This window comes from Urtica dioica, chromosome 9 (assembly GCF_054948205.1).
Source record: "Urtica dioica subsp. dioica isolate 48M chromosome 9, U.dioica_male_clone48M_v1_H2, whole genome shotgun sequence".
Classification (NCBI taxonomy): Eukaryota; Viridiplantae; Streptophyta; class Magnoliopsida; order Rosales; family Urticaceae; genus Urtica; species Urtica dioica.
Window position 1 is genome coordinate 28,040,157 of NC_142764.1, and position 17,634 is coordinate 28,057,790.

At 35.6% G+C, this 17,634-nt stretch overlaps 2 protein-coding genes across 5 annotated transcripts; both read right to left on the reverse strand.

The window, feature by feature from the left end:
- Positions 1-7,229: 7,229 nt before the first annotated feature.
- LOC149386505 (Integrin-linked protein kinase family) lies at positions 7,230-10,101 on the reverse strand. 2 transcript variants are annotated; one of them, XM_089626105.1, is made up of 12 exons: positions 9,706-10,101; positions 9,536-9,610; positions 9,350-9,451; positions 9,067-9,152; positions 8,849-8,969; positions 8,633-8,712; positions 8,487-8,549; positions 8,276-8,382; positions 8,078-8,163; positions 7,862-7,983; positions 7,661-7,772; positions 7,230-7,569 (listed from the first exon to the last, which is right to left on the reverse strand). In XM_089626105.1, the coding sequence occupies exons 1-12, from the start codon at positions 10,033-10,035 to the stop codon at positions 7,471-7,473; spliced, it is 1,383 nt and encodes a 460-aa protein (XP_089482231.1). In that variant the 5' UTR covers positions 10,036-10,101; the 3' UTR covers positions 7,230-7,470. The 2 variants fall into 2 exon arrangements, with proteins under 2 accessions (XP_089482231.1, XP_089482229.1); XM_089626103.1 differs by having other exon boundaries at positions 9,530-9,610.
- A 1,858-nt stretch (positions 10,102-11,959) lies between these two features.
- On the reverse strand, positions 11,960-14,402 carry LOC149386506 (cyclic phosphodiesterase-like). Of its 3 annotated transcripts, none has more exons than XM_089626997.1 (3): positions 13,860-14,402; positions 13,705-13,759; positions 11,960-12,175 (listed from the first exon to the last, which is right to left on the reverse strand). In XM_089626997.1, exons 1-3 carry the CDS (start codon positions 14,238-14,240, stop codon positions 12,021-12,023), a joined length of 591 nt encoding a protein of 196 aa, XP_089483123.1. In that variant the 5' UTR covers positions 14,241-14,402; the 3' UTR covers positions 11,960-12,020. The 3 variants fall into 3 exon arrangements, with proteins under 3 accessions (XP_089483123.1, XP_089483121.1, XP_089483122.1); XM_089626995.1 differs by lacking the exon at positions 11,960-12,175 and adding an exon at positions 12,441-12,881 and having other exon boundaries at positions 13,860-14,394; XM_089626996.1 differs by lacking the exon at positions 11,960-12,175 and adding an exon at positions 12,441-12,824 and having other exon boundaries at positions 13,860-14,386.
- Between the last annotated feature and the right edge of the window lie 3,232 nt (positions 14,403-17,634).

Sequence of the window (17,634 nt, forward strand, 5' to 3'; positions counted from 1 at the left end):
AGCCTAGTGGTAAAAGAAAACCACGCATGCTTGAATAAGAAAGAAAGAGCACGGCTCATAATGATATAATTTCCGGCCCCAAAACTAGATCTCTTTTGTTACGTAATCGTATATAAGTTAATTATTTAATATTTTATTAGCACACATATATGAAAGTTTGGTTGAACCCAATGCTACATAATATCACACATTGTTGCAATTAATTGATTACAATGGTCAAATAGTCCACCCAACTAAGAATTTGTATACATATTTGCATAATGAAATTGTTCGGTATGCATGCATATGCGAATAACTACATACATTATACATACCATATTTGTTTTCCCCAAAAATCTCTCAGACGGCTTAAAGAATCCACATGCTTAGTCCTAAAAATAGAATTCCTATCATGAGAACATCTTTATATATACACCGTAGAGGCCAAATCCTCTTTCATAATTTTCCAACTACAAAATCCTCATCATATCTCTCTTTGAGGACCACAAAATTGAGGTGTATAGCACTATACATGGATTCTCTTACTTCATCACATTTTTATAAATATCATTATTATATACAGCCAACTGGTAATCTTATTTGCAATGAGAAATTTCATTAATTGGGCTTAATAAGCCATTAAATATCAAGATTAGACCCTAATGTTTAAAAATATCTGAATATGGATTTTTGACCCAAAATCGGATAAAAATACCCTTGATTCAAAAAACCCATATTTTTCTCTCATTTTCAAATGATTTTCATCACAATTGATTTTCAGTTTCGATTTCGAGGGTTTCACATTGTATTTCATCGTACAGCATCGTATTCGACCACCGAAAATTATAATCCTAGCGCAACCAATTCGAACATGAAAAAGAATTGTGATGAAAATCATTTGAAAATGAGAGAAAAATATGGGTTTTTTGAATCAGGGGTATTTTTGTCCGATTTTGGGCCAAAAGTCCATATTCAGATATTTTTAAACATTAGGGTCTAATCTTAATATTTAATGGCTTATTAAGCCCAATTAATGAAATTTCTCTTTGCAATATGAAAAGTAGGTCATTAAATATAAGAATATGTACTCAGTGACTTTAGTGATAAAAAAAAAAAAATTAAATCCATAATAATATTGCAGTAAATATATGACTTCTTGATACCCTAAAGAAGACCATCTCTCTCTCTCTCTCTCTCCTCTCTCTCTCTCTCACACACACACACACACACAGACTTCAAAGTATTATATACGTCACAAAGAAAAGTCCCAAAACGAGTGAAAACTCAGCGTGAAAGAGAAAAGCTCAGGTTTTGATTGTCTAGCCAAGAAGGGAAAGGAAGCACAGTGCTTTGATTTATACTTAATAACCACCCCCAACTTCACTTGCAAAATATCAACGTTGGTTGGTTGTATATAAGTTCTATTACTACCGAATGACTAAACACAAAAAAGTTTTGATGACGAGTATATGTAACAACTAGCTTCATATACATGCATCTATTTCTCAACACTATAATATAAACAATTTGGTTGTTACAAGACCCAGTCTAATTCAAACCAAATATTCTCTCTAAACCCAAGGGACCACAAAAAAAAAAAAATAATGTCTAGCTACGGACTTTAGGATAGTAAATGCTGCTCTTTATTGCAAAACCTAATGGAATTAATGAATCATTTAAAGTCACCTTCTTTTCTTTTTTATCGTCTGCTAATTCTGTGAAGTAACCCACTACTATAGACAGTACTCCACTATACCCTTGCAAAACCTAAGCATATCCCTAAATTTTAACCTAATGCAATAACCACTCTTCAGTTTTACACATTAATTTCCATAAACACCCCGATTACCCGATTATTACTAAAAACACAGTAGGTAAAGAGAAATCATTCCATGCAGGCCACTTGAAGCTAGTTTAATTAATAAATAGACAAAGTTTCAGCAATTTTCACTATCTTAGACAAAAATTTTCGTATTCAATTTACTAGTTTATCTTTCTTTAATTACTTTTTATTTAAACTAGTTAATGGCATTACTTTTTTTTCAAAAACATTAAAAATAACTGACCTTGTTTGTTTACAAGCACAATTATTTTGTTTTTATAAACAAACTCTGAGTGTAAATACAGGTTTGTTTGTTTATAACCGGAAGTGTATGTTGTTTTAAAAATGTAATGTAATTGTTTTTTTAATTGGTTTTGTTAGTTTTTTTGTTTCCTTTTTATAATTTTTTTTCATTAAATGTTGAATGAATAATTATTTTTTAGTGCGATAATTAAATAATTATATTTTATTCCTATTTTTTAAACATTTTCAAGTTAAATGAAAGCCATCTTTAATTTATTTAATGAGCCTAGTAGCCATTTATCTAAAATTTTCAAACATTGGTTATTTTGAAAATAGCGCTATGATACTTTTTTGGCCCATAGAGAAATGCTTATATGAAGTTTAAATCATATTATTAAAATAAAGAATTATATGGAAAGTGTCGTCAATATATTTAATTTTTGCACATTAAAATGGACTGAAGGATCGTATAATTAAAAAAAAAAATCACATACTTTATAAGTATATTTATCATATTTTATAGTACAAGGGCCAACTTGTAAAATTGTCAAACTTAAGGTACTATTTATTAGATTTTCCTAAATTTTGCGTGAATGCTTCAATAGTTTACCATAATGCTCTATAATTATCAATTACTTTAGTAGATATTATCAATATATTATCGTGTAATTAATATTTGAGAAATCCTCATACCTTTATTCTAATAATTGGTCGATTTGATAGCAAAGAGCACACACACACATTTTTGCGTTCTTTGTCCAGATCTAGATCACGTAGGATAAGGAATTTCTTTTGTGATTTTATTGCTTTAAATATAATCAGGAAGAACATGATGTCCCTCAAAATGTATTATATTCACATGTCTTCTCCTTTCAAATTACCAAAACCCACATGTCTTCTTCTTCTTCTTTATCGTTTAGCAAATAACAGCAATGGTTCTTTCAATTTGATCAATAACAAAAGAATTGATAATAAATTAACTAGACAAAGTAATTACAAACAATGATCAACCAAAACATCCTATGATAAGGATTTTACAATCAATTTAAATACAAAACACAAATCAAAACAAAAATTAATTCGACCTTTTGAGATGTCCATGCCACCGAATTTTTTATTTAAACGTAACTGTATAGAAATATCCTCCCAAGACAAGAGTATCAATTGGATTATAACAGGAATAACTGTTATTTATAATAGATATATTATGAGATTTTTTTCTACGCTATAAATTAAGAAGTAACTTATACTATTAAAAAAATTCAATTTTTTATTTTTATCTTTTATTAAAAAATTCTCAATATTCTCTCTATACGTGATCCATAAATTAATCAATTACAACAAAGACACATGCATAAATATACTTAATGTCTTTTTTAGTTTTGTAATTTTCTTGGGATCCAACTTGTTACTTGCAAGTGTCATTATGTTTTTCATTATATAATCTCGTTGTAATGCTTAATTTTATTTCAATCCCCTTTTAATGTAATTTGTTTTTTTAATTTTCAGCCCAGAATTTTTAAATAATATATTTATATAAATAAATAAAATTAAGGGTGAAAATGTAACTATGTAAACATGTTTGAATATGACGCAGTGCGGTCATTTCCACTCCAAAACTGGATATTGGAGTGCGTTAATAGTAATGCATTTGAAATGCAGTACGGTTGGTGAGGCCATAAAGCTATAAGGCTTGCGCTCATGGACTACAATTAACATCATTATATGTATTAAGTATTTTATATTAAAAAAAAACCACTCTCACTTATATATCATATATGGCACTCAAAAAGTATAAATATGTAAGGATGAGATCTCAAAACAAAATTGGCTTTTTCATAAAACTCTTAGACTTACTGCATGAGAGGAAACGCTAACTATGACAAGAGATGAACGAATACTTTTCTCACCAAAATTCAAAAAATATAAACAAGAAAAGGTAACCCCACAAATAATTCATCTACATGACAAAACACACAATAAAAAGACTGTTGACACTAAAATACCATACATTAAGAGCAACTTCAATATACATGGAGGTGTCAAGTTTTAACACATCATTATTTTTTTTTCTTATTCACGTCATTTTTTAGCAACGTACAAAAAAAAGAACACCAGTATGAATAGCACTCATAGTTGCTCTCTACATAAGCAAAAACAACGTTGTAGCGCCTCCCTTTGGATTGCTCAAATTAGACCAAAACAAATTTACTCTTATAGAAAAATAAATAAATTAATCAATCCACCATCTTCAACTAAATCTAACCACAAACAGCGAGAAACGCCACTGGAAGTCGCCAACGCCAAAGAAACCGGATCTCAATGGGGGAACTTGAACCCGAAAACGAAACGACTGGCCACCGCTACACTTCAATTATGTGTACGTATATACTCTATAGTTCATACACGAGAAAATAATGGGACAAAGTCCGAGTGTCTTACCTCCAACACCTTAATTAATTATTATTCCTTGTAAGAATGTTAATCTGTCTAAGAAAATTAATTATAAAAAAAATTGGATATATATTAATTTGATTAATCATTACTATAAATAGGATTCTTGTCGCATGTCTTATTTTGATCACTTGTGTTTGTTGAAGCTTAATCCAGATTGATGATGATATTGCGGTTCTGGGGATCACTGAGATCCGACATAATTTTCGGAAATTTTCGTCTCCCCCTATTTTAAATAACGTGTCATATGAGATGAAAAACTCTCGATGTTTGTTTGTTTTTTTTTTTTTTTTCTCTTTTCTGTTTTGAGTATACGTGCAGATGCATTGCGCTACAAACATATCACATGCCCAAAGAGAGATATAAGAAAAAGAATAACACTATCTTAATTCCATTGTTGAGTTTACTTAAATTGGGTAATTAATTTGTTCTTTTAAGTAAGAACTCATCCCAAAAAGTGCATTTCAAAACGCTAATGTTGATTAATGGATGAAGCAGGTTTAGTCTAAACTAGACACAATAATGTACGTAGCTTCTTGGTGAGATATGATTATGAATTTCATTTGGATTTCTTGCTTCTTCACGGTTCAATTTGATATAATTAAATCAGTTTGGGGTCCAAAAGGTGACATCACGTGACAATTTCATGCCAGGCCTTCTAGGAATTATCATCTTCAAATTAAATCAGTTTGGGGTCCAAGGACTCCCACCTCCAGCTAGAGGAAATCCCCAAGCCGCAATATCTCATTTTCTTTACTATTTGTTCAAGTGACCGAGGGTGGTAAAATTACTTTTGGGCGAAGAGAAAGGACAATGAGCCAATTGACCCCTCATAGTCAATGTTCTCTTTTGAATTTGAAGAAAAATTGATGTTAATGATCTCTTTAGTGCCCATGATGTGTCCATTTAATATTTGTTGTCACGTGTGCTATTGAGTATTGATCCAGAAAATGACATAAACATATTATATGGAGTAAAGGTAAAATAATTTTTTATCTGTATTTTTTAATATTAAATATTTACCTTTTGTTAATATTATGCGTTTTAAATATTAAAATCAAATTAATTTATGCGTTTTTAGCTTCGTAAAGCATAAAACACAATAACTAAACCACATTTTTTTCTGACATTATAAAAAATACATTCTTTATAATAATATAAAAGTACTACACCACAAAAATGTGAAAATATAATCTATTTATATGAAATTCTTACTACTACCCTTTTTAATAAAGTACATTTAAGAGATATATAATTTTCTTGAGAGAGAGAGAGAGAGAGAGAGTATTAGAATTTTCTTATCTTTGGCTTGATAATTCTGCTACATCTTGTTGAATTTCTGATCTGTTATACGACCAATGTGTATGTTAACATGTGATATCTTTTTTTTCCTTCATTAGAAACGAAAACTAAAAATAAAAATAAAATATAAAAAGAAAAGGGCGTGGCTGGCTAGCTGGACAAAGGTAAGATAATTATGATTGTAATATTGGTCAAAAGTGGTGTCATCACCGACAGTAATGTGAAGAGTTTGAGGTCAAAATTAGGTTGCATCACTCAACGTTCCGAAGGAAACTTAAGTTGGATTGTGACGGGAAATTGATATGTTGCTTGATATGCAAGAGATAACAACAAAGTAGCCACTTCAATAAATAAATAAAAATAGAATGAAAACAAAGGCCAATCGGATCGTATATGGACAGCTTTGCCATAACTAGAAATATAGAAGATGCGAGATCAAAGTTCATCCCACCTAGAGATTTTCACTAAAGTCTTAGATTTTTATTTTTTAAAAGGTCTCGTTTTTTCTTTTTCTTTTTCTTTTTCCTTTTTACCGAAGCGTAATCAAGAGAGTGGGAGAGAGAAAAATGCATACAAATTATTAACTAACCAGATAAGCAGGGGAGAGTTTGGTATATGCCATAAATAATTTTGTTTTCTAGATAATTATATGTATATCATATAAGGTATATATTTTCTTCTTTCTTGTTGTTTCTGACATGCAGTTGTGATTACAAATAGGAAATATTTCAAAGTATATATGTCAAAATTAAACCCACCAGCTAAGCATTGCCATGTTTCTGTGCTATATATATGACAAGCGAAAGGTACTAAAAAAATATACATTTGACTATTTTCACAAATACCCATATAAGATTAGCAATGCTCTATATCTTTGTCATACTCCGTTGACAAATCTTATTAAGCGGGTCGTTTTCTTTCAAATAACTCTATATCTAATAGACATGGATGTTGTCTTCCTCAGTTTGTCCTCCTACTACAAACTCTTTTTTTTAATAATTGTTTTTCATTTTAAAGAACAATGTTTGTAGTAATGCGATCCAAGTCACCAACTCACGAAATACCCCCACCAATGGCTTTTTTCTTTCTATTTTACGTAACATGTAATTGAGTTCTTGTTTCTTTAATTTATCTCATTTTTTGTATTGTCGGTCACGGAAGTATAACTTGTTTAAATTAATTTGGCAAAAGTCTCTTGGGGCTACAAAAGCTCCAAAAAAAATGTATTGTTTTTTATACGACACTTTAATAATTGAATATTACCAAGCATTATATATAATAAACTACGGACCTAAAACAAAGGTCGCGTACGATTACGATTAAAGTTTTAACCAATCGGATTCTGACATTTTTATGGCCTTGTTTTGCTTAGAATAAAAATAAATTTGATGCCGTACTATTGTTGGAGCAATCGTGTACCGATTCCAGATTAAGAGAAACAATGCTGTTGATTTAAAAAAAGAAAAGCAATTTATAATTACACACGTAATTTACACGACGCATAACTATAAGTAAATTCTCAACCCAGAAAATTAAAGGGGGAGTAAAAAAGAGGTAAAAGAGAAATCAAGACCAATTCCAGATTACCCAGAAACTTCTGTGAGATTGCACAATGAAGAAGCAATTTTCATATTTTGTATTGAACTAAACGCGCAAAGAATCGTATCCTATTATAGGCTGCCCGTAGAAGAACCGGACGATCGGCTACTTGAGTTCGAGTGGTCTTTCTTCACCCCGGAAAAGTTCTGAAAGCAAGTCAACGGTCTAACCTACACGTGATAAATCAAAACCAGAGATTTCAGCTAATATTGAACAACAAAGCGAAAGTAGAATGACAAAAACAGAGGATCGTACACAAACCTTCCAACGTCTTTTGTGGGAAAGGAGGTAGTGTATGTGCTCGAGTCGGCCCAGGATTTGTCTAAATGTTGGTCTCTTTGCCGGTTTTTCGTGCCAACACTCTTCGATCAACCTATAATCAAGAAAGAATGTGAAACAATAAGTACGGTCGATTCGGGAAGAAAATAATGCTCGGAGAGGGGCTTAGTACATAGAACTCACTCTTTGAGACCGCTTGAGTAATGCTTCGCTGGAGCTTTAAAAGGTGGGCGGCCTTTTTCCGCGTATGCTTGAAGAACTTCATTGTCTTGCTTCATTGAAAATGGTTGATGTCCTTCGATCATCTGCAATACAAAACCACCGGTTAAGGACTAAATATACATATACAAAGATCAGAAAGCTCATCCATTTAGAAAATATAATGAGATAAATCCTTACCTCTTGCAGAATCAAAGCAAATGAGAATACATCCACTTTGGTATCGTATTCTTCGTTTGTAAAGACCTCTGGAGCTATATACCGGCCTGTCAGACAAGCAATACACGCGGTATTTAGACAAGTAAAATCTCTTGCACGGTGTGAATTTTTATCTGCTTTGCAAATTATAATAATATGGGGACAAGAAGCAACACTCACAGCAAGTATCTTGACAAGTTAGAGGCTTGTCTTCCTTAACAGTCATCAACTTGCTAACTCCAAAATCTGCAACTTTGAGGTGTCCAGAATCATCCCGTAATATATTCCTGTTTTCGTATGGATAGGAACATGAAGAGAAAGAATGAGAAATTATATATAGATATAATAATAACATGACTTGCATAGCAATCCAACAAACAAAAGAACTTACGAAGGCTCAAGATCACGGTGAATAATTGGCTCTGGCTTGTTCTCGTGCAAATAACTCATTCCTCTGCCATACATCTAAATGTCGTTAGTCACCGTAACAGAACGTTTTGAAATAAATAAAGCGCCTATTAAGAAATAGTAACACACCTAGCAATGTCAAGCGCCAATTTTATTGCTGTTAGTGGTTTTAATGCCCCTCTTCTTTTCAAAAACGAGCGGAGATCACCCTGGACCATAAATAAGGAATCAGGTGAGAAAATGAACAGATACAAGCCAATCCAACCACATAAGTCAATGATTTATGCAACCTCATATAGTAGTCTAATATTGTAATTTATCATAGACAGAGACTGCGAGTTAAACCTTGGGTAAATACTCGGTCACAATCATCATTGGGCTGCTTTGTGTGACAGCACCCAGAAACTGAACCACGTTTGGATGCCGTATCTTCTGAAGCAACGCAAGCTCGTCCCTAAATGCCCTCCTGATAAGAAAAAGAAACAATTTTTTTTTTCTTTCAAAAACGCCGTATGAAAACGATAAATCGCAAGACCAATGTGTTTAGTTCTTCAGAAACTCACACTTTATCCTCGTCAACAATCACTCCCTCTCCGAGCTTCTTCACAGCAACGCCTATCCCACGCCACGAAGCTAAATGGAAAGTTCCCTGATTGAAACAGAAACTAAAGTCAATACTCTAAACACAGCAAACCAGAATAAGCAAAACCTCTAAAACAAAGCTACAGGAAAGCTATTTGATTTCACTTTTAATAGGAAAATAAATTATCAGCATAACTGAACGGCCCAATGAATTACGGGAATGCGTTGACCGAGTCAAAAATTATGAGTAAAATCATGATATACCTTATCAATTTCAACGCTGTTTGTGAAATCGAGCTCCTTTGGATCAATCTCGTATTCTGGAACTTCATGCGCAGTTTTTACGTGCATAGGATTCGGAGACACCTAAACAGAGTAAAACTCGCATTACAGTCACATTTACGCATAAACGTTACGAAGAAAAGAACAAAGATGGAAAAGAACCTTTACCAGAGGCTTCGCGCCATGTTTCTCCAGAATCTTGATCACGTCGCGGTGTTCATAATGAACGGCATCAGCAAGAGGCTGCGAAGCAAAGAATCACTCAATTAAAAACGAAAGCCTCGACCAAAAAATGGAAAACAAAACGAAAACCAGAGGTCGAGTCCACGATATCTTACGCTGCTACCCCAGCGATCCTTGGTGTCGACCTTGGCTCCGCGATCGAGGAGCAGCTGAACGACGTCGCTCAGGCCCTGACACGCGGCGACGTGGAGAGCCGTCCGATCGTCGATGTCGCGGAAGTTAACGTCTATCCCTGACTCTAGAGTCTCTACAATCCCTTCCAAGTCACCCTCGTTCGCCAAATACATTAGCCTCACGCCGGGATTGAGCTCCGTCTCGTCGACGCCGTCACCACCGTCGCTCTCCGTCGAGCTCCGGTCCGGCGCGAGAGAGGATTGCTTCCCTAGCGTGAATCGCAACGCCATAGCTTTCGTTACCGCTTCCATTTCAAAGTCACAAATCGTGTAAGAAAAAAATCAGAGAGAGAGAGATAGAGAGAGAAAAAAATTTGAGTATTTATTTGGTTAATCCTTTATTCAAGGAAAATATCAGATCGTTTGGGTGCTAAATACTAGTAATTATATATAACGCACAACTAGAATCATGGACATGGGGTTCTTTTTAAGCGCGTGGAGTTTCAGCAATTTCGTTGTTGGGAACTTGGAAAAATAGGGGAAGCCTGCCAGCTCAGCTGCACCGGCGCGTGGTGGTGGCAACAGGGTGGCTTCGTTGACAATTTGACTGACGTTTTAGCTTAGCTGTGTTGCGAGACTTAACGGCGGTTAAACGTTGTGAAAACGACAGAATCTAGATCAAGAGGTGAAATTTCCTTTCTTTTCACGTGGCTTTTGTGAAAAGGAAAGTGAAAAGAAAACAGATTTTTTTTTCCCGTGTTAATGGATCGGATCGCAGACCTTTCCTTGTGTACGCTATCTACGAAATTGAAACGGTTAACAAACATTGCCGTTACAAACTGTCCTTTTTCCGTTTATTAATTATACTTTGTTTTTAAATTATTTTTAATTTTTGTAATGTGAACACCAGCTCGGAGCTGCGTATTGGTGTGAATCGATTAGGGAGCTAAAAGTACTAAATTTGTCTTGTTACGTGGCGGTAATTTTTTTTAATAGCCCTTATTTTTAGAAAGCGGCGGTGATTTTTGGGTTATTCGGTTATTCCTTTACAAGTTATTATTATAAATAAAAAAAGAATAAAAATTGACAAATGATGTACCATGCGCGTGTGAAAAAACTAGTTTGCAAAAGTCTACTTGTGATGTTTATCTCTTTTCTTATCAAAAACACTAAAGTCTAACACTAACTAGAATTCTAATTGTTTGGAGTTGGACTCGGAAGCAGTGAATTTGTATTTCGTAAGAGTGTGTCATCATTTTTCTCTTTATTATTATTATTATTGTTTTGTTTTGAGTTTTGAGTTTTGACTAAGTTGAACTCAAAAAGTTTTACCAAGTAATCGGTTCTCTCAAATCTCAGCTACCTAGTTTTTTTATGAAGTTGCTCTTTGCACATGGATTAATACGTAGAAAATACAACTATACGTCTAAATCATGACCGCAAATTTTTTTTTTTTTTAAAATAGTTAGCAAGTTGCTTTTTTTTTTTGTCGGAAGTTGGCAAGTTGCTTTGTTTTCTAAGAAAAAGACGGCATTGTTCATTGAACGAGTTGTGTCTTGTGTGTCTGAGTCTGAGAAGAAGCTAATGCTAGGAAGAATAAAATAAAATAAAATAAAAAAGGAATATACCGCAATGACAAATGGGATATAGAATAACTCTTCGGCAGGTAATACGAAAAAGATTCATATATAAATAATGACTTAGTAAACGGCGTAGACGACGCGACAAGAAGCTGTAGGGCTCACAATATCCAATTTTACAAATATTGTTCTTTGGTAAAAGGGTAATAGTTATATTTGTGGATAAGAACACGCTTTTGGTCTTCAAATTTTAAGCAATTTTGTTCTAATTTGTATACGGTTATGGTTATTCAACGGTATATCTTATCTTAAATTGATGACAGATATATGAAGTAGTCAGGTAGGAAGCACGAAAGACTAATTTGCAATCTTAGCATAAACCAAAAATATAAGAGAATACAAATGTAGTAATAATGAATTTTTTGTTTAAAAGAAGTTAAGAATAATATATTTGTAGAATAAGCGTGAACGTTTTTCCCCGGACTTCTATTATTAGCAAATATAATGTAACTAAGCTTCTAAAACTTTCTTTCAATTAATATTGTCATGAATTTTCCATTAATTGATCTTTTAGATTTTTCTTCTTCGTGTTATTTATTTTAATTATAATTTATGTGAATATTATTTCTTCCTGAAAATTCGCTTGTGAAATAAAGGAATTGAAACGGTTTTTCCTACAAGGCAGGTAATATCAGCATGTTCACAAGTATAGTCTATTTAAGAAGGAAGGGATTTTATTTTCATTTGGCATAAATGTGATAAAAATTGAAGTTTATCCTTTCGCTTTATTTGGCGACTTGACTCTAAACGCACGACTTGAATGATTATAAAAGCTTGACATTTTCCTTCTTGTTCAAGTTGACATCTTATCCCTGAAAAAAAAAAAAAACAAATTGCGTCTCTTTTTAATCATCCGCATCTGATTGACAATCCTTTTGGTCTTCCTCGCAACATGAAAAAAATATGTCATTTATAATTAGTGCAGAATTATTTAGAAATTTGAATTTGAATAGGTATGGAGTTCTACTACTAAAATTCAATTTCAATATATTGATCCTAATTTAATCCCTTCTCCTATAGATTACATTATATCGTCTGTTTCAATTCAATCCACGCTGCGAAAGATAAACAAACATTAATAATAAACACGCATAGTTGCCAAATCATGGTCATGTCAAACTAGTTGGAATCTTTTTTATTTTTAATTTATAAACCAAAGCAAATAACCGTTCATTTCTTCCCTTCTATTGTTTCATATCATAATAAGCGGACACAAAGTCAGCCATAAAATGGCTTTATTATCGCAACTTGCGACCACCTAGGACTCGAGTGTATATTCGTCGATCTTCTCCCACGATTCGAGAGTTTTGTCTTCGGTGTCGGTTTTGTACAGAGCGAGACGAGTTATGGGAAAGCTCAGGCCGGCAATGGCTTCGTCGAGAGAATTGGCTTTCTGTTCGGCCTTTTTCTTCTCGTCCTCGCTCAACTCCTGGTAGAGGAGGCTCATATGTGGCATATACGCTGTTCCAAATGCATTGTCAAACTCATGAATCACTATACATTGACTATGCAACTTCTCTGCTGATTAAAAGACATGTCAACTTTCAAGACCACAAAAAGACGTGTCTTTGTTCTACAGAGACGATGAATATTCTTCATAGTAGTTTTAGTAGTTTATTAAAGCGAGGGTGATCAAAGCTAGTAAGCACAAAAATCAAGCTGCTAAGTTTGAGCGCCGCTTGAACTTAATCGTTATTCTTAGTTTGTGCCAAGGTGAAAAATTGTTCGAGTTTTGGTGACCGAAATGGGCGGGCTTGCTCGTACGACGAGGGTTGAGTTGTGGAGCCTAATTCATTGGCAAGACTAATAGAAGATCTCGCAACGATTATTTCGCTGATCGACCTACTTGCCCTAGTTTTTTTCATATTATTCTCTAGGCGCCGATGTTCTTTGTAGCGCAACAGAGATTATAAACAAAGCTCCCGATTTGGTAATTGAAAATCTAGAGTGACAAAATGTACGTACCTCCTAGTAAACCACTACGGCTATGTGTTTTTTTTTTTACGATTTAATTATTTTCTAATTAAGTTAGATTTGGGGCCAAATCCTAACGAGAAATCTCATTTTCGCTGGACATAATTGCGGATCGAGGGATTGGGCCGGCACGTCAATAGTTTTCCATTTTTTTGCCTAGGATTTAGATAATCTCTGGCATTTTCCCCAATTCTAACTCTGTCTAATTCCAATCTATTTTTCAACACAATATTTTCTTCTCATTTATCTGTGACTGTGTGTGCACTTGTTTTTCTTAAATCACTCTTTTATTGTCATTGATTTAATACCAATCTTTGCTTTCTTCCAAGGCTAAGTAGTTGTAAGAAAGAAAGTAGAAAGCACTTACGAGTAGAGCTATTGTAACCAAAGTGCCCGGAGCAATGCGAACTAGCTTCAACCACCTGAAAAATAAAAATAAAAAATAAAAAATAAAAACATATCTCTATTCAGCTCAGATAACGGATCGGAAAGTCAACGCAAATGAGTTGACTGAGCTGTTACCTGAGGCGTTGGATGGATGAGGAGATAAACGCACTGGTAGAAGAAAGTCCCGGTGGCGACGCGATCCACGGTGGCGTTGTACGCCCTGAGGCCTTCGCAAGCCGATCTGAACTTGGCCACGGCGTCGCCGGCGCTGAGCCGGATGGCGCCAACGACGGTGATGTGGGGCTCGAAGTGGGGCCCGCCAAAGTCGGCCCTCAGACCCTCCATCAGCTTCTTCACTCGCGACCCCACCGCTTCCGGTGGGAGTGCCCACACCGAATAGACGTCGCCGGATGGGGTTGCCATGACTGTGAGGATTAGGAGGGTCACTATGAGAGACGAGAAGCCCAAGAGTCCGAGGAAGGCCAAGGATTTGACCAAGTAAATGTTTCGGAACATAAACTATAAAGCACTCATCGTCATATGAGATATCGTTCTTCCTTCGTTCGGTGGAGAATGGGATCGAATACCTCAATTTTTAGGGGGACAAGAGATTCCGGTAAAAAAAAACAATTGATTTTAGAAAAAGATAATTGATAGAGAGTTGATCTCGAAGATGCTTCGGAAATGGTGGCCATTACACGTGCATATGGATCATGCATGTGATGTGTTGGACTGTACTTCCGGTAGATTTTGGGCTATCTTGTTAAATGGTTTTGGGCTTTGGGCCACAGTTTGATGATTTTGCGTGACCTGTTACTCTAAAAAATATATTGGAAATAGCCTCCAATAGCCGTTTTCGTTAACCAGATTTTAATATATCAATATTTTAAACCAGATTTCTATAATTTTATACAAGATTTCAAAAACTGTCAACTGTATTTCCAAAATTGTTAACCAGATTTCGATAGATGTAGACCAGATTTCGATAGATGTTGACCAGATTTGAAACACAAGTGTATTTTTGTCCTGAGAAAAGATAAATGGTTAATGCTGAATTTTTTTTATAACATGAGTGAAATGTGAAAAGTGACGCACGTTTTAGGCTAATTATGTATTTTTTTTCCAAAAATATATACAATAATAATAAATAAAGGCAAAAGAAGAAATACACACCTGAAAAATCGTTATTCTCAAAATTAAACAATTAATTCGTTATTAGTAGGATTAAAGTTAAATATTTGTACATGAGCTAAGAATTACATCAGGCTTTTAAAGTTAGGAAGGGAAGGCCCTCCTAAAGGGCCATATTACGTCGTCATTTTTAGTAGAGAAAAAATGGCATCCTTACTCGAGAAAATATTCCAAAACAATAGGCCTATCCCAAAACTAAAGCCCATTAGCCTTCGAGACCCAAAAGGCCCATCCGCATGCGGAAAGAGGAGGCGCGCACTTGAAAATTGTTATCCTCAAAATTAAAATAGTTGGTTCGTTACTAATAAGATCAAACTTAAAAACTCAAAGAGAGATAAAATTTTCATTTGGCCATTAAAGTTGGATTTTATGAAAATGATTTTCAATATATAGCGTCATTTCTTTAGTGAGTAAAAATTACATTCTTATTAAATAAAAGGACATTAAAACAATAGGCCTAGCTGAAAAATAATGCCCAACAATGCCCCAAAACACAAAAGGGTCAGTCTCATGTACAAGGCTCTCCACAGAAGATCAGCTCACGTTTTTCCTCGTGCCATCTAAAGTTTAGAGCCGACCTCTCGCATGCCTCTAGTGAAGCAACAACGTTTACCCTCGTACAGGCGTCATGTGTGGCTGCTTATGTTGAGGGTCGACCTCGCGCATCAAAAGCACACCCTACCTTTGTCTCCTCTAATTTTGGCCCTCCCTCGGCCCATGATATTATAAAGATCAATTTATCCTCTTAAGCTCCATGCTTCCTCTATAAACACAAAATCTTCCTCAAGTTAAAAATAAGTTTTCTCAACTCTATGATCAATGCATTTGTCTCGTCTCATTTTCTCCCACCAAACACGCATATTTTCTCTTATTATATATAGAGTCAAGACTTAGAACCCCCCTCCTTCCTCTCACTTAACTCAATAAATCGATAGGAGAAAGTTGGTGGGAGCCCGACCCCACCGACAAAGATTCGTATAGATTTCGACCACTCACTAAAGCATTTGAATGGGTTCATCCGTAAGGGGGTCAATCCAAAACCCTACTAACTACTAAGTCATTATATAATATGTTTATTTAACGTTTAAAATCTCCCACGCAGGGCCCGTGAATAACGTATACACACTGTGTAACTTCATCATCTATTGTTTACATTCGATTTAACACTGATAAATTCAGAATGTTATTGGTATATTAACTAGCCTTAATAATAAACCAAGTCATTTGTCTAGTTAATAATGAAACAAGAAGTGCAATAGTTGATGCACGTTCTTATAAAACAAATTGTCACGTCGAAGATTGTACGACACCGACTACTTTTCTTTTTAATATTGACCATACTTTGATTATATAGACGCGTACGTGACAGAAATATTCGCTTTTTCGAATGCGACAAATTCAAGAAAAAAAAAGTGATCCTCCATCGAAGTACTGTTACAAGTTACAACTTTCAATTTCACAAAATTAAAAATTTGCTTGCCATTTTGCTGCATTTCTGAACTCTGATGCCCCTTTAACCTTTATTTTCTTTTTTCTTTTTTGAGAAAACCTGGTTGTCCAGGAAACGGATCAAGGCAAACCTTTATTTTTTTTTTTTTTGAGAATTGCACAAAGCTTTCATTAAAAAACGGGTATTCTACCCATCGATACAGACGAATAACATCTTAGACACGACACAGACTTAGATCGGAATGAATCTAACACTAAGTACAAGTGTTCGCTCATATTGTGTATACTTCCAACAAAAGGAAGAATAAAGAACACACTCAAAATCGAGCACACATTTGGCTCTTTCGATAAACCCATAATGGTTGATGGAAAGATCCAAATGACCGCGGTCCGATGACCATGAAGAAGATGACTCTTCAACCTGCATAGACACGAATCTAACAGGAGATCCACACTGAGATGGTGAAGGACGGCTATTCCGCCTCCAAAAAAACAAAACAAACATATTACCAAAACCAAGTCTTAAGAAACAGTAAACCAAACAACCAGAAATACAAATGGAAATCAAAAGGAAATCAACTTTGGTATCTCGTGACGACTCACTCAGAACCACCGACGCCAAAAGCATTCCCCGATGGGTGAGCACGAGCCTGTCCCGCTACTCCGAGAGAGAACCCGACCGACCACCGCCTGAGACCACGACCGCCCGAGAGCTCCCCGACGCGCGACCACTGAAGCCCACCCAGAACAGAGAACACGACGCTTGGACTTCAGAGAAGTTCAGATCTGAGGCTCGTCCCGACTTCAGATCTGAGGCTCTACAACCGGAATCCGAGCTTCGTCAAGGTAAGACACCACCGGATCCGAGTCACGACTGCGCGCGAACAACGCCTTCCCCTCCCGGATCTGAGTCGCGATCGACCACCGCCTGAGACCGCGACCGCCCGAGAGCTCCCCGACGCGCGATCACAGAAGCCAACCCAGAACAGAACACGACGCTTGGACTTGAGACACCGCCGGATCTGAGTCGTGACTGCGCGCGAACAACGCCCTCCCCTCCCGGATCTGAGTCGCGACCGACCACCGCCTGAGACCGCGACCGCCCGAGAGCTCCCCGACGCGCGACCACTGAAGCCCACCCAGAACAGAGCACGGCGCTTGGACTTGAGACACCACCGGATCTGAGTCGCGACTGCGCGCGAACAACGCCCTCCCCCCGGATCTGAGTCGCGTTAACGACGTCCGTGACCCAAGGGGGTAGGCGGCGGCG

Bases quoted from the DNA above. Each gene is read 5' to 3' on its own strand.
- LOC149386505 (XM_089626103.1), bottom strand. From the start codon at position 10,035: ATGGAAGCGGTAACGAAAGCTATGGCGTTGCGATTCACGCTAGGGAAG. The intron at 8,383-8,486 runs GTAAGTTCTTTT...ATACGAAAACAG, and splicing joins CACCGTGATCTTGAGCCTTC to GAATATATTACGGGATGATT. The intron at 7,773-7,861 runs GTGAGTTCTATG...TCTTGATTATAG, and splicing joins TACTCAAGCGGTCTCAAAGA to GTTGATCGAAGAGTGTTGGC.
- LOC149386506 (XM_089626995.1), bottom strand. From the start codon at position 14,240: ATGTTCCGAAACATTTACTTGGTCAAATCCTTGGCCTTCCTCGGACTC. The intron at 13,760-13,859 runs GTAACAGCTCAG...TTTATTTTTCAG, and splicing joins TCATCCATCCAACGCCTCAG to GTGGTTGAAGCTAGTTCGCA. The intron at 12,882-13,704 runs GTAAGTGCTTTC...TTTAATCAGCAG, and splicing joins TGGTTACAATAGCTCTACTC to AGAAGTTGCATAGTCAATGT.